Source organism: Anser cygnoides, chromosome 2 (assembly GCF_040182565.1).
Source record: "Anser cygnoides isolate HZ-2024a breed goose chromosome 2, Taihu_goose_T2T_genome, whole genome shotgun sequence".
In the NCBI taxonomy this organism is placed as follows: domain Eukaryota; kingdom Metazoa; phylum Chordata; class Aves; order Anseriformes; family Anatidae; genus Anser; species Anser cygnoides.
This window is the reverse complement of record NC_089874.1, coordinates 60,386,438-60,411,072: the sequence shown is the minus strand read 5'-3', so window position 1 is coordinate 60,411,072 and position 24,635 is coordinate 60,386,438. Positions and strand designations below refer to the sequence as shown.

Below are 24,635 nucleotides of genomic sequence, written 5' to 3'. Positions count from 1 at the left end.
CCGAGGAGACCTCACTGTGACCTTTCAATACTTAAAGGGGTCTTATAAAGAAAATAGAGAAGGACTCTTTACTTGGGTAGATAATGATAGGACAAGGGGGAATGGTCTTAAACTAAAAGAGGATAGATTTATACTAGACATTCGGAGGAAATTCTTCACTGTAAGGGTAGTGAGGCACTGGAACTGGTTGCCCAGAGGAGCTGTGGATGCCCTGGATGTGTTCAAGGCCAGGCTGGATGGGGCCTTGGCCAACCTGATCTAGTGGGTGGCATCCCTGTCCATGGAAGGGGGGTTGGAACTGGGTGATCTTTGAGGTCTCTTCCAACCCAAACCATTCCATGATTCTATTACTCTAAGACCTCTGGTCTTCTGAGACTTTCACTCACAGTGACAGTTTGCATAAAAGTTTAGGAGTAAACAAGGACAAAGCACGCTTTCAGGACAAATACCTGCCATCCATGAACAGGGGAAGGTTGGTTGCTTTTTTTTGGAGGACAGACTGAAGTCAATGAATGCGGCCATCCCATCCTTCAAAGTTCATATATACATGTACTTGACTTATAAGCATGTTTGCAGAGTCAGAAGCACAGATAAAATGGGCTCTACTACCCGTAAGTGATCTTACGAGTGATTCAGTCCTCTGATAGTGACTTATATTAGCCTTTCTCTCCTGCAAAAATAATGTGTGAGCTTTCTGTTCCCCTGAAGTTTTCAAGAGTCTATCAACTAATGGGCAACTATAGATAAACACAAAAATCCATGTCATTTTAGTATCATCTCGTTTCAGCAGGCTCCAAATGCTACTGTAAGAACAGGGTCATTTCATGGGCTTCTTTGAGAAGTACTGAAGTGATCAAAAAATGAACTGCGCTCCATTCCTGATTCTGACTCTAGCTTGCTGTGCAAACTGAGGTGAGCAGACTTCATCTCTACTCTCTACTTCTTCCACTTGCAAAACAGCTAAAATTTCCTTACACTCTGCTCACCAGAAGATGATACATCAGCCCATCAGTTAGCCTAAAGAACTTAAAGCTACTTAGCTTAAGAAGCTACACCACAACTTTTTTTTTATTACTATTATTATTATTTCATATTATTTAATGAGACATTTCTTTGATCGCAGTAACCAAATCCTGAATGGAAACAGAATTTCAAGCTGCAGTTCTGTGTATTACTAACTTACCTGAATATTCTTACTTACATAGTACTACTAAAAATATAATTTATGTTTACATTAGAGAATTGGATCCCAAATACAAACCTCAGAAGCAAAGAAACAACATTTATACTAAATGGAGGAAAATACAGCACGGGAATTGGAGAAAAGTTTATTCAGCAACCACATTTCTAAAGTGCATCACCTGCCTTTATTTTTACCAAATAGAATTGAAGAAAATGCTCTTCAAGTTATGTCAAATACAACCAATTTTCAGAAAAGATTCAAAAAAATAGAAGTACACTGAACAGGAACTGAAATGGTATAAGAAAATAAGCTGAGATAAATTAAAGGTTGCTGGTATATTTTTCCAAATTACAAATTTGTCTTTTTAATTAAATATAATCTACTTCAGCCACCATCATTTTCTGTGAAATGGCAAGAAAAACATTCAGACCAGATTCCAAAAGACAAGTAACTCACCCTGAATCACCGATTTTAAAGTTTTACAGTAGTAGGCAACCACCATATCTTTCCAGACACACTTAACATACTTCCTGAGCTTTCTGACATAAGTGTCTGGGTTAACTAACAATAACATTGGCTGCAAACTTTAAAATGAACTGCAGCAGAGCACATAGCAAGCTCATAATTGCATTACTAAATGTTCCATATGCTGAGAAATGCTCCGGTGCTCTTTAAAGATCATTTCTTACTACCTTCTTCAAACATAAAAAATTAGCCTACTAAATGATGTATTGCATGAAGGGTAAATGAAGGGTAAACGGGAAGGCCCACAGCACTGAATTTTCTCCTGTTTATCCCTGGGTAGCTTCAGCTTTGCTCCTGCCTTTTTACAGGAGGAGGCATCTGCTTCTGTGCTTCTGCATTTGTGGTCATTGCTGAGCTTTGTTCGAGCTCTCAGCTTGACACACACCAGCAAGAGTGGGTTCAGTCCTTAACCCTGCCTCGAACACTCGTGTTATTCCGAGGAACCCTTGTCCATCCCCAGCCCACTGGCTCTGCTGGGCAAGGTGAAGTGACACGGTACATGACGCTACCATCACTGCTGCTGTGGCAGTCATTAATTACAGCTGGCAAAACCTGTAGTAAATGTGAAACTGCTCTTAGTTATGTTACGGATTGTTTTGGCTCCTGGCTATCCCCTGATCTGTAAGACAACAGACTGAGCCCAGTAGTACACTGACCTAATTATTTAAGTGGCCTAAAGCAATTAAGAGTAGCAAGAGAAATCTCACTATGACTTTCAGAAGAACAGTAACAACTTACAAGTTGTCAAATTTCAAATGCTATATGACTTAAGGCATGATGTCCACCATGTTATCAGTACTTTATGTGCACGTCTCCCTTTAAATCACAGGATTTTAAATTTTCATTGCAGTGCCCAAGCCATGATCTGGACTATCTGATTCCAGGAACCTTCACCTGAAAAAAAGCCATTTTATTGTCTGACTAACCTGATGACAACCTATGGATGCCAGAGAACAAATTTAACAGCTTTTCAATAAGTATGTTGTTTTATTAAAATATCTCCAATGCCTCCATTTACTGTATTTTCAGGAATTGCTGCACAACACTTGTGCTGCAGCAACTCATCAAAGGTGAGTCATGAACCTAGAGAAAATGTGAACTAACATGTAATTGTTTAAAAAACAATGAAAAAAGCTTTACCTAGTACATTTAACTTGTACTTATGAAAGGCTAAGTTTGTGTATAAAGTCAGTGACCAAAGCTCAAGGCATGAGCAGTAATGCATCAAGACTGTGTCTTGCACACCTAAATGTCTCATGCCATTTGAAAGCCCCTGGATATCCAAGGCTGGCAGACACGAAACAAGCCTTAAAGGAGAAAACTACCTTTCTGAGGTGGCAGCTGGAGGCAAGGTAAGATATTCCACAGACCTCATCCGACAGCAGACACCTAATTTGTAGACATGTGAGTCTTAGCACTACTGTAGTTATGACTGAGCTCCAGATTCAGCTAGTAAAATATTAGTGCCTATATTTGTGTTAGCTGAATAGTTTCCTAAGGCTTCACTGACTGCATTATGTAGATCTCACTGCACTATAATGGCAAAATAGCACACCAACATCACAGGTAGGGTTCTGTACTGTAGATACTTAAAATTAGTTGCCAAAATCTGAAATTGAATTCTACCCTGAAACACTCTAGAGTTTCGGAGAGATTACTACTGGCCTGAAGAATATGACAAAACACCTCTAGGAGATCTCTGCCTTTCTAGAGTGTTGGGTGATAGTCAGATGCCCCAGAGTATTTGGATGGCACTATATGCCTACACCTATGCAAGTGAAGTAAGCACCATTTACCCGAGACCGAGAACTTACAAAGGATAATGTCCTATATTTGTGTGATAGGTGGTTTCCTTCCTTCCTTTCTTGGTATGTGCAATTGGAGGTACCTTAGCATAAATGAAATTCTGCATGAATGTGATTCAGAAGGCTACTAAAGAAAAGATAGCAGTGTTCTGCATATTAGCTTTTATGAAAGAACAAATATGCATTGCAAGAATTTTCTCAAAATATGCCATAACATTATAGATATATTATGTTTATCCCATATCGAATGTTCCAAAGCTCCCTGAGTATCTTTGAGCATCCAAACTGTTACTTCAAAATATGCATGTTTCAAACTTAAAAAAGAAAATATCTGTGCTGAAATAAAAAGGGTGGAATTAGCAAGGATTCATATAACATCCAAAGTGCTACTAGAAACGCCTTATGTGAATGCCATATAACTTGACAGACACTAGGTCATTAAAATTTATTCTCATAAGAATATGTGCCCATAACTAATGGATTAACTGTAAAGGTATATGTTCTTATAAGTGAGGACTAATTAGTTATCCATTTGGATAGGGTGCACTGCTCATTTTTCAAATTCACCTAAAGGCAGTTTAACTCTGCTAAGTTTCTGCATACAGTGGGCACATCTTTTCCATAGTTAAAATAACAGTTTAATTATCTTCACTACATATTTGTTTGCTAGTGTGTTATATTTCAGCTCTCTTCAGCAAATACTACGATTTTGAAATGTCAAACTACTTACCTTATTATTGAAAAACCTACTGTTAATGAGACTGAGACCATGTGCAACTCTATTCATTGCTCACTTCACCAATATTCCCACTGAAATGAATAGGAAATGTGCCAGAGTAACAACAAGACCTATTGTGGAGGTTCACTAAAAACCCAAATAACCTGGACAGTAATAGCTATGGTCCCACCAAGACCTAAAGTATCAACATTTCAAGTATGCTGTCCACCTTTTAAACTAAAGGTGTTTGTCCTTATCATCAGCCACTTCTTTTATTTCAGTTTCATATCTCTGGGCTAGGGTAAATGGAAATAAATCTACAGAACTTTAAACAGAACTATTGACTAAATATACCAAATCAATACATGGTTTACATAACTGAAAAATACTATGTTAATTAACAAGCCTTTGCACTTGAACTCCATGGCACTACATGATTTGCACTCATTAAGAATGTGGCTCAAATCAGTGAAGATGCACAGGGTTTCTTCAAAGATCAAAATCACACCCAGGGTCAGCTCCACAAACAAAAGATGTCACAAGACACACACCACCCTTCCAGCTTAAATTTTGAATGAGGCAAGGCTTTTTTTTTTTTTCCTGAAGTTTCAACATTTGTGAAATGTACAAATGAGCCGTGATAGGCTGATGAAGTATTGAAACATTTATGACATAATGAATATGTCTGACAAACCTGCTGAAGCTGCTTTGAATGAGGGGGAAAAATGTTGACAAGATTAATATAACTTTAGTTGCTACAATGACAGAAAACAGGAAGCCTGTCTTAACCCACCGTCTGTCGGGCTGAGTCCGCGTGCTGCCGAGATCATGGACAGGGACGGGCTGCTGTGCAGGGACCGGATATAGTCCATGTACGGATTAATGTACGGGTGAGGAGTGCTGAAGGGAGACTCTGATGCTGCAGCGGGATTTCTGTGCGGGGAAATTCTAATGAATGGAAGGTCTGAATACGTTGGGCTAGTAGATAAGGCAGAAGGCCTGGAAGGCAAGAGGAAGAAAGAAAAACAAACAAAAAACCAGCCAGGTTATCTATATGATAAACAAAAACAGTTTAAATATAACACATTTATTTCTTGAAAAAATAACAACTGGGTTGCACATGTAGTAACTTCCACCAAATTCAACTGCCTGCCGAGAGAAAGGAAAGGAAATGGATTCTTCTCTCTACCTATTATTAGCAACATTTCTCTGGCCAGTTTTAACACAAGCTTATATATAGTTTAATCGTTACATCCCTCAATACCCTTTCTCCATAGAGTTTAGCAGATAATCGCTTTAATTAGCGTGAAATATGCACCCTGTATACCAGATATTAATTACTGCTGTAATATGGAAGACATACTGAGATGCTGAGTCACTTACGTCTTCATGACCATGTCTATTGGGAAGAAAGTTTTGAGTCACACTGCACCCACTCCCTTGCTTTGCCAGCTTACCCTTCCTGAAAGTGCAAGATTGAATGTCTGTACAGAAATAATTTCAGAAAACTCAAACTTTGTAAGCCATTAAGACAGCTGGGCACTTTGGAGCAATTTTGTTGTCCCTTCCCACAAAAGCTGGTGAAAACTTGGTGGCAAAGGAGCAAAGATTGCTGCATGTGTTTGCTTTTAGCCTGGCACCAAAGACTGATGCCTTTAACAAGTCAACAGTAATTAAATACATCACCCACACGAAGGGAGAGCTGTGTTGCATTCTCAGGCTGCGTGTACCAAGCTGTGATGAAGCAAGGCTGAAAGCTGAGTTCACAGCTGACAAAAGACAAGAAACTTGCTGTAACCTTCTTCACCATCACACCCTGACGGTATGACAGCTTCAGGACTCAGAGTGAAGACCCTCCTCTCACAGCATCCAGGCTCCAAAGGCACTGGAAGAAGTCCAAATTTCATCAGAAGGGGTTGGGGTGCCTGCCCTTGCCAACCTGCTCTTTGGCAAAAGACAATGATTAAGCCTGTCATGTATTTGCTCTAGTCCAACTGGTTGACCCGAACTAAATGTCTTTTTGTCCCTATTTTTCCAATTAATTTAGCATATATACAACACAGACACAGGCAGCAGCTGTGAGAGCAGCAAGGGCAGCCTGTTCCTTTGATGCTGCTGGCTTACAAAGAATAATAAAACAAGAAATGTATTTTTTTTCTTTTAACATACACACACCACGATCAATGGAGATAGTTATCACCTAGAAGGCCAACAGAACATAATCTTACATGTGAGACAATTCTACCCTGCTATCAGCTTGGAAACACTAACCTATGAATGGGACAGAGATCAAAGTTATGCATTCCTAACAGGATACCAGTTTCCCTGCAACAAAATCCACAAGGGCTCATAAAATCTGGGGAATAAAGACCTTTCCTGTTGTGCTTTTCTCCCTCTTCCCCCTTTCCCTTCCTTATTTGGTTTCTGTGTGTTTCTTGCCCTCGCAAGGCTTTCTGCAAGGTAAGCCTTCCACGTATGAAAATACCTCCCTGCTCTGAAGTTTGTTACAGAGCTGCATTGGCTGTGTGCTAGCAGCAGGCATCAGAGCAATCACTCCTTTGGCACCCAGGCAAAGCACCCACGAGAAGTCCAGTCACTCTCCATTCATTGTGTTTAAAATGCACTTAGCAGCAGAAACCAGGAGCAGTTTCCCACCACTGTGCAGAGCAGGCATCCCCTTTCCTCAGAGCACCTTTTCTCTGCATGCTTTTGATTTGCCAGTGTTTTGGAAACACAGCTTTGGTGGAAACACAGCTTTGCTCTGGTTGGTATTGTGAAACCCAAGCAGCCATGAAGCATTAGCTGTCTTGTGGTTCCCTGCCAGGCCAAGGGTGGAATGCAGGAGCCTTGAAACTCATGGCAAAGTAGGAAGCGAAAATACCACAGCTGGATATCACATTACAGGGTGAATTTCCCATCCCAGCAGTGAGGAAAATGCAGTAGTATAGCAAATTCGATACACGTCTAACAAAGAAACTAAGTTTGGAAACTCACAATGTCACTTTACAAATCATTTCTTCTAATGTCGTATAAACTCGGAGCTTGAAACCCAAACAGAGTGCTGGCAAGCAGGAGCCCTGGTGTTATCTGGTGCATATAGAACAGAAAACTGTTAAACAGCTTTTGCAAGAAGGCTGCGAGTCTGTATTATCCTCAGTGATTCGCTCTCCAACTGGCCAACAGCCAGCCGCTGCAGCGGGAGCGAGATGAAGAGCCAGGCTGTCAGCCTCTCCCTTCAGACCCAGTGGGAGCCATTCAAGGACACTGGGACTCAACTGCTTCTCTCCTCCTCTGCCCTGCCTCTTCCTCTCCCTCCTCTCCTCCGCGTGCCTGGTGTCTGAGGATGCTACAGAAAGGACACCCATCTGGGTAACATCAATCAGCAGCAGGCACATACGCTGTATTAGCAGAGGCAGAAAGAAGGAGTCATCAGATTCCACATAAAATTCCTGACTCTGGACTCTAATGTTTACTAATCTTCTCTCCAGTATCTGATTTTAACTTGCTGCTAACTTCTCCAACTCAATTCCAGCCTGTGCTTTTCTCACTCCTTTGTGTTTCCAGACACTCCTTTCCTACTGTCCCATTTTCCCTCTGCCTTCATCTGCTCTCAGCTCCCGCTGTCTGAGCACTCCTGATTTCTTCCAATAAATGGAAAATCCCTTCCTTTCCTTCCCCCTCATAGTAAACTTCAGCATGGACATCTTTTGAATTGTTTAACTCCCTCCTTCAAACTAAAATATGACTTTTAGAACGGGTGCAGCCAAACGTGCTTACTCTTAGCTGTTGTTTTCCCGTGCTGCATCTGATCTTACGTTGCAACCTCTTCACATACCAGTAAAGACTGACTTTTGTCCTGTGTAAATAACAAACACTACAGCCCAGGATTGGCTCTGCAGACACTGTCAGTGACAAGCAAATCACATCTCCAGATGTGAGTGGCACTCCTCCCCCATCATTTTTATTGCACATGCAGTTCATCACTGGCCTTGGCAAATGGTGCTCTGCCTTGGGTCTGAGGCCATGCCACAGGATACAACAAGCCTTCAGCATGAAAAAAGGCAGGTACGTTTTCAGAGGTACTGCTTGACATTTTATGCCTCATTTGTAAACCATGGGTAGGCAGGAATTCTGTGCATCTTCTCCTACACAGGGGTTTTCCTCTTCAGCAGCACACTTAGAGCACTAAGGCTTCCTCCAGATCAGGACCTTTGCGTCTGCACCCACAGCTCCTGCAAACTCAAATTTAATACAATGCCTAAGATAGTTTGAATAGTTATTTGAAGACAGAGGTCCCTGGGTTTGTGACATTAGGCTGATTTTATTCTACTCCTCAGTAACCTTGATTACACCTACACTCCTGACGTGTAAGAGAACACCATGGTTTAACCCAGCAGGCAGCTCAGCAACACACAGACATTTGCTCACCCCCCAATTCCAAGTGGGATCGGAGAGAGAATGGGGGGAGAAAAAGTTAAAGTTCATGGGTTGAGATGAAGACAGTTAAATGGGACAGAAAAGGAAGAGAAATAATAATAATAGAGTTAATTTTCCTCCTAGTAGCTGGTATGGTGCTGTGTTTGGGATTTAGGTTGAGAACAACGCCGATGTTTTAGTTGTTGCAGAGCAGTGCTTACACTAAGTCACAGGCTTTTCAGCTTCTCACATCACCATGCCTGTGAGGAGCCTGGGGGTGCACGAGGAACTGTGAGGGGACAGAACCGGGACAGAGAAGCAGCAGAAAGCAGGGCTGACTATGTAGGTGTCTCCTTTCTGGCCAGACTGCCTTCCTTTTCATCACAAACATGTCAAAATGCTTTGAATGACACACAACTACCGTACCTAACACAGCATCACCTACCCATCTCCAGTCTGCCAACTTCCCCTTGTCCAGATTCTGATGCTCTGGAGAGTCTCAACCACTCAGCAGGAGACTGGCACGTGCATGCCGAGGCAGTGAGATCAGTGTATGGGGAGGCAGGTATATTTTTTCCTATTAGTCATGACACTTTCCTTGATGAATGTTACTGAGGTGTCTGCAGAGTCTTAAAAACTTACATGGTCACACAAGTTCAGCAGCTGCAAACAGAATCAGATGCATGATAAATCACAAAAAGGGTGAAGCCACTTTTTTTTTTTTTAATACTTTCTCTGGCCGCTGCTGAACTACAGGTGAGCTATAAGTAAGAATTCAGTTATTATTCATAAAACTGGTGTGTCATTTTGTTCTGTTGTTTACAGCTGCAGTGGAGAAACTCTTCACACAAAGACCAACCAGCAGCAGATTTGGAATTCTGCCATCACAAAAACTGAACAAAGTGCAATTCCCTTTTCGGCCTGTGTAACCCTTTCTAAATTGGGGAAGGAGAAATATGGCATTCTGAAAACTGATGTGGCAATCATGAGTTAGTTACATCTATTTCAAAATATCACTACCTAGCATTATTCTGAAATGATCACGTATTTTTTCTATCAGCAGTAAGTGAGAGCAGGGGGTTCTCATACCACACACTTTAGGTTGCTTTTGGTATGTAAGCATTTGAAACGTTTTCAGTGAAGAAGATCAGATGCTTCAAATTCAAGTGGAAATGCTATCCCTTTCTTTGGTGGAATTGGAGAGGCCCACTCAGGCAGGTGAAATACCACTCTCCGGCTATCAACAGAGTAGCAGCAAAAATCTATAGGCAAGTAAGCAAACACAGAACTTGACTTCATACATGGTCCTTCAGCCACCCCATCTGCTCAGTGCCAAATGGACAGGATTCAGGAGAATAATTTCCAGTCTCTGTCTCTCACCACTGGTGCAGTAGGGTAAGAGTTGCCATCTTAGCTCCAGATGTCCATTTAGAGAAGGTGCAGAGCATTCCCTACCCAGCCTTGTTTTCCCTACAAACTTGCACCTGTCCTCCCACCTGTGTTTCTGAACTACTCCAGGGGCAGGAATAGTTCAAGGTGCCAAGGAGCAGGAAGAGACAGCTGCCCCTAAGAGAAGGCAAGCCAGGAGCCCTGGATAACCCAGGCACAGGCAATGCACTCAGTCCCACCAGATCTGGGCCAGGTGAGCCAAGCCAGGTGCTGATCACAGGGATCATCAGCAGTCGGAGTCCTAGCAAAGTGATGAACCCCATCCAGGGGCGCAGTCAGGTGCAAAATGAGGGCCAAAGACAAGACGGGAGACAAGCTACATCATAGCTCTGAGGGGTCCATCCAGGAAAACAGGTACCTCCTGAGCAGGCCCCAGGCCCACCCAGGAGCAGGGCCAGAGACAGGCACACCTTCAACAGAGCTCAGACAGGGACTGGGGGCCCTGGGCTAAGCTTAAGAAGCACTTCTGGGTGCATGTCTGTGGGTGACGGTCCTAAGTAAGGCTGTTCAATGCAGTTAAGGCCTCTTAGTGGCCTCAGGATCCTCACATCGGTTTTCTTTGCCTTGGAGAGCTGGAACTGCTCTAAAATGTGCCAAGATATCAATATAGTGCACATGGTCCCTGGTTTGGCATCCCCTGCAACTGTGAAAAGTACAGTGGGCCCAGATGCATGATGCAACCTCCGTGCTTGTCACAGAAGGCACTAAAATAGCAACGTTTCCTGGAAGCAGATTTAAGGCCACTCAGGAGAGCCACAAAGGTCTGTGTCACAGGAAAGTCTGGATCAAAATTTTGAGGTTGGTTTGGTGTTAGAGAGGTGATCTGTCACAAATGGCTTCCAAATTGCTTTAAGCTGTGCTTAGGTAAAAACCTCTTCTAAGCATAACCTATCTTAAAAAAAATCATGGTGATTTAAGCATTTCCTGATTTTAGAGGAAACTATAACTCCAGGACTGGATATTTTAATGCCAAGTTTTGTCCTGATAAATTTTTAAATGGCTCTTTTATGAATCTGTTGAAAAATACATTTATATTGAAAACAGCAAGTGATCCTTAACTATAACATTGTAAATATGACACTGAGCTGAGGTTACAGATGGAACAATAATCTATCTCACAGAACAAAGCTTGTCAACGAAGTGGGATGAAATATTGTAATATAACCTAATTTATTATTGCCTTTTCATCCATCTTGTTATATTATGAAAGTGTCAAAGTTCAAACCTCGATATTTAATCATTTAACAGTACGTTATTCAATGCTGGAGCAAGCATTGATGGCATAACTCTCATACCAATGATATCCATGCTGTTTCTCTGATATCTGTTCAATTCAGTCCTGCTTGAAGAATTGAAAAATGTTGAACTCATTAAACTGTCTATGATCCTTTTCTTTTTTACCTTTTTTTTTTTTTAATCTCAAATAATCTTCTGATGGATGCCCCCAAAACGTTAACACTTTTATCTCTAGTAGACCCTGGAAGATGAAATAGCAATAAGTACTTTTCTTGCTAGGTAAATAGTCCTATTTTAAAGCACATAGCTAAATCCCTTTGGTAATACTTCCCATGTTAAATGATTATGCATGTTTAATACGATAACTATTTGTACAGACTGACCATTTTGCACCAGCAGTCAAACTGGCTAGTAAAAACTTGTCATATTAAGAAAGCTGAGTTCTAAGATAGTAAGGCTTGACCCTGAAAATACAAGTGAGAACAATTCTAATAGTTGTGATTAGCCCAAATGATCAAATTACTCCTCACTGTTACAAGTATATTCATGGTTGTAGGTCCTTGATAAATCAGACTCATGCAACTAATTGTACACCAAAATGATATGGGAAAATCATGAGTCAAACAATCATTCTGTTTCTCAAAATCTTTAGTTGTTATTGTAGGGTTCAATACTATATAAACCTGAATCAATGAGAAACTGTCCACTGATTTCATTAATAAAATCCTGAAGTGATTGTGAATATACTTTTCATAAGCACAAAGTGCTGACCTAATTCTGCTGCCCTGACAGCCACCAGAAAACCTTCCACTGACTTCAATACAAGGACAGTGAGGACAGCACTGCCTATTTTTAAAATGCAATTCCACGGCTCCTTTTCTCCTTGCACTTCTAACTGAATTTGTTAGCTGTATGGCATTCTCGAAATCAGGACAGCTAAGCAAATGATTTAGAATGTTTAAAGAATTAGAGTTAATTGAATATATGGAAATGCCAGAGTGCTCTTCACGTGAAAGAGCTCCAAATACTACAAAGAACTGCACTGTTTACTGTAATTTCCTAATGGTGGAAAGGAAGAGGAGGGAAAATGACAACATGGCAACTCCTAATATGAGAGAGAACCTTGATTTCCTATACTGCTTTTCATGTTCCAACACTGGTCAATATTTAGCTTGCCTTTTCTCCTTGGTTCATGCTGGCCCTATAGTCAGTATGAGGAAGTAAGTCACAGAAATACATGTGATAGTAACCCTCCATTCAGTAGATACATGTACATATCAATCACGAATGGATCGGTGCCTATGTAGCTTACGTATAAAAGCAACTAGACCAGGATTTGAAGTACACAGGCCCTGTTCTGTTTTCCATCACTTATCTACTCTGCCACCTTTGACGAGTTTGCTCACTTGCTCTTCAGCTGTTTGCCCAGATGTAAAACTGTGGCAAAGTGCTCAGGAATTGCTTGGTGTCTACAAGGTCAGACCAATAGACACTATGCTATGAATATTTTCTCCCTGTGGCAAGGACAGCATCTTACAAAATGGGTGCAGTTCTGGAATGCAAACTCGTAAAATATACAAACAACCTAACTTTGGGTTAGATCAGAATTTTTCTCCCTCATAAAGTTAAAAGGTATTATTGCACAGGAAAAGATACAAGTGACTGCACAAGCAATGTTTGTGGTGCGGGAAATCACGCAAGACAACCAGCTGATGACCCACAGCAAAAGCATATTACTCTGGTTCGCCTTTCCTTATTTGGGAAGTCTTAACATTATGCAGTTACAGTTAAAAATTGGCTACATTAATCAACACACCAAATCCTTAGTCAGTGACTGCATTCCTTATTTTCAAATGATGGACTGCCTCAATGCAGATCCAGCTTTTTACTTACTTTCTCTGCTACCTGCAATACTTCATAAATAACCCAAACATCAGTTCATGGACAGTTCATGGACTCACTCAAGAGATGTTTATACCATAAAAAAGAGTGTATATTCATTCAATTACTTAATATTTTTAACATTTTGTTTACATAAGGTCAAGCTGTAACACTGATGACTTTCATCCTAAATTAACACCTGTACAGTAAGCAACTGCTACTTCAGATGCCACTGAGCATATTCATTTCTTCATTGCACAAGTGCTGGCTTGGAGTCTTTTCGTATGTTCCTAAAAAGTGTATGTAGGCACTATGTTTTTTATTTTTTTCAAAATGCACATAAAACCCTGTCTTCTCAATGTTTCTCCAAGTCAAGCTTGGGCTTTATATTCTCACCCTCACATAATGATAATCTCACTGTTAACCTGCTTTCACACACATCAAGACTCACTAGAGTTCATTTGCCAAAACATATTGGCTGTGAAGTCTTCGTCGAGCTCCTTGTATTTGCACAACACTCACTCCACAGAGTGCTGACCCTGCACAGAGCTGTTGGACATTACAGCAATGCAAACAATCAATAAAAGTAATGCTAGCCAGATTTGGCCAGCTGGGATTTCCATTGCTTGTTTCTGGTAGAGCCTTACCAAGGAATTGTTTTAGCTCACTCAGCTCACACTGACTTCTATGAACCATAAATAGAATAAGATCCTGTATCTACATAGCACAGCACAGCTTCAGTGTTGGTACATTTTCCCTCCCCTGTCTTCAGCTGGTTCCAGTCTAATGACTTGTGGCCACTAATATATCAAGGATAATGTATCAATGCTACATTTGATGCACAATTCTTGACTGAAAATATAAAACAGACTCCTCACACTCCAAGCAAATGTTATTCAGATAAGCTCAGAAAATGTGTTGCTACACATTAGACGAGAGACTGCCATGGGCCTCCAATATACCATTCCTTTTTCACGTGGTAGCACAAAGTGCAGGAAGAAAGTCTAAAAGGTCTACAGCATACTAATTATCTGTTGTTATTAATAACAGATCGGACAGTGAAATTACCAACTGCATTCCTACAGCAAACTTCCATGCTCTACGATTCGCTTTTGATGCTCTAGAGGTGGTCTCACTTGCTATTCAAATTTTAGCTTCCTCCTGGTTACAGGCAGGGCACCTGCCATCTCTTGAAGTGTTTAACCACAGAGGCACCATCACAGGAGCATGCGGGCATATATATAAATCCTGCCTGCGTTCTGCTACCCCTTTCTTCTTTCCCTTTCCCCTTCCTCTCCTCCCACAAAACAGCAGGTCAAAGGAGTGTCAGAAGCTTTCTCACACTTAATGCTGTTAAGTCAGCTAATTGAATAAACATTTGTTTAACATTTGCTCCTATTTCACTAATGCACTGTGAGAATGAGAAGAATTTTATTCCCCCTCTCCCCCATCCTCCCCCTTCCTCAGGAGTGCCACTAGCTGTTATCGCAGTGACTAATGTGCTGTATGTGGCCATTATAGTCTTCAACTCTGAAATTACACCCAGGATGAGCGATAGGCTCTGCCTGTATGCTGATTGGAGTTGGATGATGATTGATTAGAAGAAAGTCGGACTATGTAGCCATGCAAAAAGAACTGCAGTAAGCCACAAGCTTAAACACTGCAGAGCGTTTCACCAGTGGCTTCAGAGCTATTAGATGTTTTCACATTAACAACATTTCTCACATCCAGGTTTGTGCATTTTATCTTTATTCTTTCAAATCCTGAAATTGCTTGGATAAGAGGGTTTTATATATATATATATACGCATTTCTAAGAGTAGCCTGAACTTTTAGGGGAAATTGAAGAGGCTTTGTGTCAAGTACAGCTAAATCCAGCCTTTCTATATCAAACCCCTGCTAGAAAATTACTGTGCAGATGATAAGGCTGAAAGATATAATAAAAAGTGACTCTACTCAATTTACACTGCAATATTGGTATGACTGAATATTTTTCATTCAGGTGACTGATAAAATCACTAAACTGTATTGCAGATAAATAAAGGAGGCTTCTGTCAAGAATAAACACCATTAATCATGAAGTCTCACCCTCTGAGTGGCTGTGCTATGCAACTGCACAAATGCACTATCACAAGTGGCATGTGACCCAGTGCCTCTTTTCTTTCCCCGCTTCCCTGGTGACGCTGTCTTCTTAGGAAATTTTTCTTTTTTTAGTCTATTTACAACATTTTTAAGTCCTGGAATATCTTTTCCATTCAAGTTTACAGGCAATTGCAACTGAAATCTAAATTTCAGTGACAATACGTTCAGCTAAAAATTGGTCCTGTGAGACAAAGCGAACCAACTCAGACTGCGGCTGCATGGCTGTAAATCCAGCCTTGTCGTGAGAAGTCTGCATTTAAACTGGTGAAGATGAGATCTTTGTAACTCCAAAGGTGAAACAAATAGAAGAATTTTATCAGCTCCCCAAAAGCCTCTTCTTCTTTTCTCCCCAAATCACATTTTCTTACAGGGTGCATCAGATTTGCTGTTTCCAAATAGGTGCCAAGAATCTTTTGAACATCCAAAGACAAAATTTCTCAGCATCACAAATCTAACTGAACAGAACTGATGGGTTACCTTTCCAAGAGGGACTTCCAAGCTAAAACTGGACATATGCTGAAAGAGACCGACTGTTATCCAGCAAAAGCACAGTCATATGAAAAGAAAACCAGACAACTTAGGTAACCTTTTTGTAACCTGTTTTAGAGCAAGTGATGATTCAATAGTGGCCACGTTATTAAGCCAGAATGAAGCAGTGCCCTACGCACTAATGAGGTTAAAAAATGTAGTTAGGTCTTCATGTTAAAGGCACTTAGCAAGCAGTTTGCTTGGCAAAGACCAACTGTGTGCTGGAGCAGAGGACTAATCACACAGGCAGGAATCAAATCGACTGGAAGAATTAGGAGACTTGAGGCCCCGAGGAATGTAATTCATGCAGAAAAGCAGTTGTCAGAGCGAGGCCAGGAAACTGTGTGGGAAGAAAGCAAAATAAACAGCTCAACAAAGAAAACAAAGACGCTCAAATAGTGGCTTTTCTAATGCTTGAGTACACTGAAACTCCAGTGGGTGCACATGACAAAAACCTCATCAAAGAAGACCTCTATCCAAGTAAATACACCGGTGAATGGTGCAGTGGTTCAAAAACACTCAGAAAATGCCTGAAGGTCTTTTAAAAAATATCCTTGAAGTTGTTATGTACAGAAGAGAAGGCGCACATATGTACATGTATGCGTGACTACGAAAAGAAGAACATACAAACAGTACAGAGCTAAGAAGAGAGTTGAAATGCTTTCTACAACTCCTCCTCATTTATCTTTTTGCTGTTCACAGATGGGACCAGGATGCAGCCAGCATGCAAACATTGCTCCTGCCCATGTGCACTGATACCCTCTGAGGAAAGACTTCATTGCTCCTTGGGATCCACTCTGACGGTCTGAAGACCAGATTCCTGTATCCACCAGGGGATCACTTGACCAGAAAGAAGAGGGCAAGCCTGGTGTCAGCCTCACCAACGCTCCTGTGGTATTCTTGGGAAGTTTTACTTGTGATGGGTGGGATTGGTGACAATAACGTTAGACTTTGAAATCAACTGATACTTCAATTTCACAAGTACTCTGCTCTCTTAAAAACATCATTTTCAACTAATGGGTTATTACTTCCCTAATTTAGTGTTTTGAAATTTTTAGAGAACTAAGCTTTTAGAGTACTTACAAGTACCTCTCTCCTCATTTATTTCCTTCGCTGCCATAAGCCCTCTCTGCCCAGCACTTGAGAATGTCACGCTTACTATTGTTTCAGCGAATTTGGGCTTCTCTTCTTCCCTTAACTCCTTCCGCTAAGACAGCAGAAAGCAGGCATTCTTCAGCCCGTTAAAATACCTGAAAAGCCTCTCATGTTACCTCATATGAATACCCCCTTCAAAGTCTGTTTTGTGATGCAAGAAACATTCTTTTTCCAAACTATAAATAAATAAAGCAAACCAAACCCCTCAGCTTTCGTTTCATGCTCCTATTACAAGTCATGTCCACAACATCACAAAAATGAGATTTGGGGAAGAGAAAGGAAGAAAGCTTTTCTTCAATTCTAATTATACATGCTGAAATAAGATCTCAACTGCTTAAAACAAAAGCAAACTGGCAATAACAAAAGACAAATTTGGTGACTGAAAGTCTTTCATAATGCAATTGCTACCAACATTTGTGAAGGGAACATTTGACAAATTCTAACTTTAAAGGACTACAACCCTAACAGAAACAGTGATGTGAAGGTTCAGCATTAATCATTTCTGTTGAGGTGTGGCTGGATTTGCTTCTCATTTCTGTACTAACATTACCAGACAGCCCAAAATTGATATTCACAAGGACTGGCAACTATTACTGAACATAGAGCACCAGCTAGAATTTCTCACCTAACAGTACTACCTGCAGCAAAAACAATTACACGGATGTATAGAAATTACTGACTGCATAAAATACAGAGGGCATTTTCAGACATGACTCGTCCCACTCCACATCAATCTGTGGCAGCTAATTTGGGGCGGGGGGGGGGGATGTCAGTGGCAGTACCATGTGCACATGTATGCTGTACCGAGGACTGGAAGTCAAGGAGTCACACAGCTGCTTCTCAGCTCTCTGTGAGGATCATTTATCAGAAAACCAAGTGACAGCATTCTCTCTTCCTCCGAGCACCACCACAAATACCAGACAAGCAAAAGATCAGCACCAACATCCAGGAGGGCAGTAGAATTCACAGCTATATGAAGCACAATGTATAGCAAAGGTGAACACTGAAAAATCTAAGTTTTAAAGGGGAAGAAAGAAATTCTGCCAACAGTTGCTTCCTGTATTTTCCATTCTGGTACCAAAGGTCCAGGTGTGGGGGCTGGCTGGGGTGCAACCAAATCAGAGTGGGAAAATACTCAGTTCTCATGTCAGGCTAAGAAGTTTTCTCTTACATGGGCCAGTTTCTTTATTTGATCTTGCAGGCATTGAAAGCCATTGTGATGCTACATAATCTGCACTACAAGTTGGTTCTCACAAATGTTGAATGTATAATGACTGGAATACCATAGCCGTCAGAAGAAACAAGGGACAAAGACTTCACACTGCAGTTCTTGCTTTATTTGTGTGCAAAACTGGAGTTTAAAAAGCATTCCTTGAGCCAAGCTGTATCTTTTAACAACCTCAAAATCCCCAAATGGGTGGGAGCACCACTTCTACTGGGGCTATAGGGGGAAAAGTGTAAAGCAAATGAATGTTTTGGCAGCATATTTTTAGAGAAGTAATAAGTTTAGGTTTGAAGTCTTTGACATGCATGCAGTATCTAAGTGCTGGAATCATTATTAATCCCCTAAACACAATAGCTAGCAACGGCTGCAGACGAAAACCCCAAAAAGAACAAATTGGCCAATCTGGGACATAGCTGCACCAGCAGGACAACCTACACATTTGCTACCTCTGCACCTTTGCAATTCAATCTAATCACCGGAGTAGAAACATAGTTCCTAGAAAAGCCCGATGTCCATGGAAGGAGTACAGCAAACCAAGGCAGAGACCAGCTATGGAAGCTTTCCTGGTACTGTCTTGATGATGTACGCTGATAGTGATCTTCCACAGTGAAGCTGAGAACACCTGATTGCTCCTGGTCATACAGCTCCTGCCCTCCCCCACCAAATCTGTCTACAATGTTGTTAAATGGGGCTATTTGTGTTGGTGGCCTCTATAAACTGGACTAGACCATCAGTTTTTTCTTACACAGGCCAGAGAAAAAGCCATGATAAATCTAGGCTGAATTTCAGCAGGAGATACAGGACAGAAAGATGTGTATCTTTAAAGAGATAGCCACTTAAATCTGATATGTTTAGAAATTCTCTCTCATGTGAAATACTCCCTAATTTTCTGTTGATCCTTAACACCACTGGTCACAGCACCCCATAAATAATGCTTTCAAGAGAAGACAGGTCAGTTCATTCCTTGAGAAGGAACGTATTCCTGGCTCATTTCTTCAGGATGTTTTGCCTCTGTGTCTAAGCTTGCGGGGTCTCCAGAAACTCACCAACATCCCTACAAAGCCAACTAACTATAAATGCAGCCATAACCTACTGCAGGATCAGACCTAGAGCTTCAATGCTTGAAGAGCCTACGCAACAAATTCTTGCCTAGTTTTTAATAGCGAGTACATACGCCCCAGCTTCAATGAAATGCATCTTCTAAAAGAAAGTCCCAAGTCCTTCTTTGGTCATGTAAACTATCCTAAGAGCAAAAATCAAACTGCATGACATTTTTCTTTAAATCACTTCCTCTATTAATCAATAAAATCAGCCACAAATGTTGGCCCAGTCTACCATGAGGCACACAGATAAAATACCCATTGAGCACATTCCTACCGGTAGAATTAAGGTCATTTTTTTTTTACTCTTGCATCATATAATAAAGAATATGCAAGGGGTAGCTAGTTTAGTCTCCTATATCTCAGAAGCACAATCAACAACAGCTTTCTGTTGTTCTGTTTTTTGTTACAAATTTGCAAACAAATATAGATACATACATGCATACAAATAATAAACTGGGTTGAGTGAAGGGTGGCAAATCCAGAAGTAAGGTGGTATTTAACTTCTGCCTTGTCTTTTTTTTGTGAAAAATTCTGAACTAAATTCAATCCATACTCCAAGATTATAGGCCATGATGCCTTTGTTGGGGGAGGAGAGAACCCAAGTTGGGGAAAGGCTGTGTGAGAGTACGATGAAGATGCTCTGTGCTCCTACGCTGCAGACATACTCATTGCTCGCATTTCTTCCAGTTTATACCTACTCTCACTTTAGGGACTTCCAATTCACAACACAGAAATCTCACCAGTACACTTAAAAAAAGAAAGCAAGAAAAGAGAAAGAAAAAAGAATGCTAAGACTGTAACATTTTAGTTCTCTTTGAAGCAAGATTTAACATGAGTGGAAGAATTGTACTGAAAAAAAAGGAGTCTGTCACAGTCCAGTACCTCACAGGCCACTGCAACAAGTTTGACAGCAGCCTCTATAGAGTTGGCTTGCTTCTGGTTCACTGCACGTGAATACCACAGTCAATATCTGCTCACTCGACTAATACTGCTGACTACAGCACAAAGAACACAGGAATTTTGTCCAAGAAACCACAGGCTCTGAGCCTCTGAATGTGCACTATATTTAGAGCTTGCATTCTTTGCAGCTGATAACAGAATGAGGTAATATAAATTTCAAGTAGCAAAACTCTGGTATTGCAGCTATTCTATGCATTTTTTGGTTAAATGATAAATTAAGACAATGACCCACTGATTTGCATCCTCCGTGGTTTTGTGCATGAATATTTTTCCTACTTGTTTTGTTTATGTTTTCCCTCTAATTTTCCATCTTTCTCAGACTCTGAATAGATCCTTCCATTAGTTTTAACTGTAAAAATAAAAAATAACTCAGGCCAAGTCCATGATAATAAATCCAAGAAAAGACACTCATCCTATTACACGAAGAGGGTGCACGCACATGCACACAAATGTGCACACTTGTACATATACATGCACACAGGGAGCATCCCAAATGCTCGAAGCCATGCCTAGTTATTCCTCAGTCTACAGCAAAATGTTACATGCGAGAAGGTGTCCTGAGGCATGACTTTGGTGGCCATTCATTTTGCTTCCATCAGCTCTTAATTTATGCTGGTTTGAAAGCCTGCCTTAGGGAACCACTTCTCACTGGCAGCCGGGAATTCGTCTAAGTGCTGTTAACAACCCAGATGGGGTAAAACAGCCAAGTGGCACTGCTGCCCAGTGGTAATACCTTAATGCTGATAAAACTAGAAGCTGTTTCTCTTCAGCACCATAATCCATGCAAACCACTCTAAGAATCCCTTTTAACTGGATTTAGGTCCCCCCAGACGAACCTGTGTCAACCGGCCTCTCAGGTGTACTTAATACAATGACCACCAAAGGCTCTCCTCTCTCTTTCCTCCCTTCGCACTGTGCCAGGATCTGTCCTGCAAGCTGTTGTTGCTACCAAGTGACTGTATCGTGAATGGTGGTCAGCCAGCAGCCCGCTGGTGAAAGCATGCCTGTCTCATAAGTCTGGGGACTGCTGTTTCTCTAGCATCTTTGGCTCTCCGTGAGGCAGGAAGGAATACGAGGTGAACCCCACTTGTGCATGCGGCTTTATAGGGTGGCTGTCAGGGCACCAGACAGCCTCTGAGAGCTTGTGATAACAGCAGGAAAAGGCATGTAGAAAGAAAAAGATGAGGTCTGTGTTTATGTTTTTTGTTGTTGTCGTTTTTTTCTTAACATAAGAGATGAATAGAAATTTGGGGGAAAGTTTCTACAAAACAATTTTTAACAAAAGAAATCATTGCATTTTGCAAGGTCTAAATTTTCCTTCTACATTAAAAGTCTCACCAAAATTTTCCTCGTATTTCAGTTGCTATAACTTCCCCAGCCATCCTGAAATCAAGCTCACTGTATAAGAACAAAGACTCTCTGTTAAAGCAATATTTATCTGCCACTATTGTTTCTCCTTTATAAATCTGTAGTTCCTTGGCATTACAATTAGCTACTCCAGAGAAAATGATTATGTCACAAAGTATTATCCGCAACAGAAACAGATGAATGATGTGAACCAAATTTAATCTGGTGCAGTTAGAGGCAATTCTGTTGGCTTTCATGTAAATGTGCTCGCTAAAAACGGGGATGATTTTTAGTGGTGAATCCTCATTTATCCAGAATTTATTTGCCAGCATAAAAGATCTTTTAAATAAGATACTATTTTCTCAATACTCTCTGTTTTTTTCTAGTAGGAAGCAAACCCAGGAGAAATTTAAAAGACTTCAACAGAATGTGCAGAAACTTTAGACTAGAGCTTACCTAACCAAATCAATGTAACAGAATTTGTGTAAAACAGCTACATTCAAAAATATTTCCCTGTTATAATGCACGCACATTTTTTTATTCCAGCTTTCAGAATCACAAATGTAACAGTAGCACCTATCCATTTATTTTTTTGCGATTCAGAATATGCCACCAAACACAGAATCGTTTGTTTTCCAAATTTTCCCCAGTTTCAAATACTTTTTAAAAACACGGTTTGTTTCTGAAGTTGCTCTGCAAGTGTGCTTGCAAAGGAGAATTTATGATCTGAAAGTCTTATGGTAAATATTACTAAACAAGTAGTACCAGCTGAACAGAACACTGATTCACTATTTCAAATGATGCAACACTACATACTGCATGAGAGAGCACAATTCTGGTCTAGACTCAGGCCTCCTCTTCCCCGATTTGTAAAAGGTCTGGCACTGAATGAAAACTCCTGATGATTATGCATGGGCATCCAACCCAGCTATTTTACTTCTATGAATTACCATCAGCACACCGCTCTGTCACCAAGAGGCATGTGTGTTGCCTACAGAGCCTACGATGTGCATATCCATGGCATAAACTAAAATCGAATAAGCTTACCAAGACACTGGACCATAGTGCTCCCTTCTCAAATACTTGCTGTAACAATGTCCTTGGCTATTAACTGCTTATGTTGGTGCTGCACCTTCCCCACTTCCAGGGACAAGTTTCTTGGGGTGCTTCCTATTCAAGATTTCTCCTTGCTTACAGAAAATGCTTCCATGGATGATTTTGGAAATCTTATAACTACAGTCATCTTTTCACGTCCTAAGATCTTCCCAGCCTTTATTCTTCAATGGCTACAGGCTAAACCATAAAACTTCTTCCAAGTCTTAAAGAAATTAAAGCCAATTCAACCAGTGATGTTTTTCACGCTGGCTGGGGCTCTCCTTCCCACTATCAGAGAATCAATGAATCCTCCAACAAACTGAGAAGCTCCTTGTCAAGTCTCTGGCTCAGAGGTACACTGAGATAAAGTGGCAGGTAGAAGATTTAAGAGGTTAAAACACTAAGATTTTTAAAAGAAGTAAGAGTTTAGGAAAGAAAGTATAAGGACAAAATCAAAATATCTGTGATAAGGTTGGGAAAATGTCCTATGAACCTTATGGCAAATAGTTTCTCTCATAATCAAGGACAGTTTGCGAGGCCAACACTTTACTCTTCTCATATTTGGACATCCCCCATTGTACTGCAAAATCAGAGGGTGATGAAAGCTAAGTGCCTGGGCCTGACTTTTCTTTCTTTTTCACCCTTGTGTAACTGATGTCTGTATAAATTAGATATGAAATAACATATCCAGGAATCAGACTCTCTTTTTATGAACTTGAAGCTGACTGCAAACAGAACACATGCTTTGTTTTAGTGCCGGTGCATTCACGCAGTTCAAAATATCTGTTCAAGGGATTACTGCTAGGCACATGCATAATTATCTGCATGTGCATAATTTTGGAGCTTGTGACTGCCAAACTTGGATCCCTGCAAGCCTCAATCAGCAACTAGAAAAAAGGAGCTTGGAGTATTGCTGATTCAAGGAAGTTACAAGACAGCAGCTTTAACTTGCAGCTTCCTCCTTGCAAGTGCAAACTTCCCTGGCCATGAGCGTGCGGGTAACATCGGCTTACTTTCATTTGGATTTCCTTGCTCATGCTCCCTTACTCACAGCCCAGGGCTAACAGAAAATGGGATGGCAAGAGAAAGAGAGATGAAGACTAAATGGATGAACGTTTGAGAACACGCATGGTTCCTGTAGTATGTTCAGCCCTGAAACTTTAACTTTGTACTAGCCTCCTACAACATGCCCATTAACCACCCTGAGGACATGCACAGACACTCTGGAGCCATTCCAGACACTGCCACTTTGCAATTGTCCCCTGCCCCACCTCTGTGGGGCAGACTTCCTTCACAACCACATGAGTGATACCTGGAAATACTACCTCAGGTCTCCGTAAAGGCCATCCAACCCAACTCTGTAATAAGCAGATCAGGAGAAACCTATTAACGCAGCGCCTTAAAGCTGTTGAGATGAGTGACCACAGACAGTAACTTCTTAAAGCACTGCAGTTAAATCCGTGAGTAGAAGTTTGTCTTTGCCTTTGGAGCTTTCTCTTTCTAATTAATAAAACTCTCATCCTGGCTAAGCCAAATTTTTATAATTGTGGCACTATAAAGCTATTTACATTTGTGTTGTCATAAAAATAGTCTAGATGCTGTTATTCCTCCTCTGCCCACTGCTAACGACTCATTCCAACAAAGACATAAGATGACTAAGAGCTAGCTAACAGCAAATTTATGATTTGGCTCCTAAGGAGTAAAAAAATAAAAATAAAAAAATAGCATGCTCAAAGTATTAATTTATGTTCAAATACCCTCAGCAGCAGCATGATTTTGAATCACTGGACACTACTTGGAGAAGGGGTCTCTCTCTATTGGATGGACTGGCAAATGTCAAGGACTAAAAATGAGCTTAGCTTCAGTTT

General features: G+C 40.9%; 1 protein-coding gene across 12 annotated transcripts in view; it reads right to left on the bottom strand.

Moving 5' to 3' along the window:
• GLI3 (GLI family zinc finger 3) overlaps positions 1 to 24,635 on the bottom strand; it is a 217,767-nt gene that overhangs the window by 68,324 nt on the left and 124,808 nt on the right. For all 12 annotated transcript variants that reach the window (XM_048046387.2, XM_048046391.2, XM_066992190.1 and 9 more), the window contains one exon: positions 5,025 to 5,230. In XM_048046387.2, the coding sequence (XP_047902344.2) occupies positions 5,025 to 5,230 (206 nt within the window). The remainder of the gene's footprint in view (positions 1 to 5,024; positions 5,231 to 24,635) is intronic.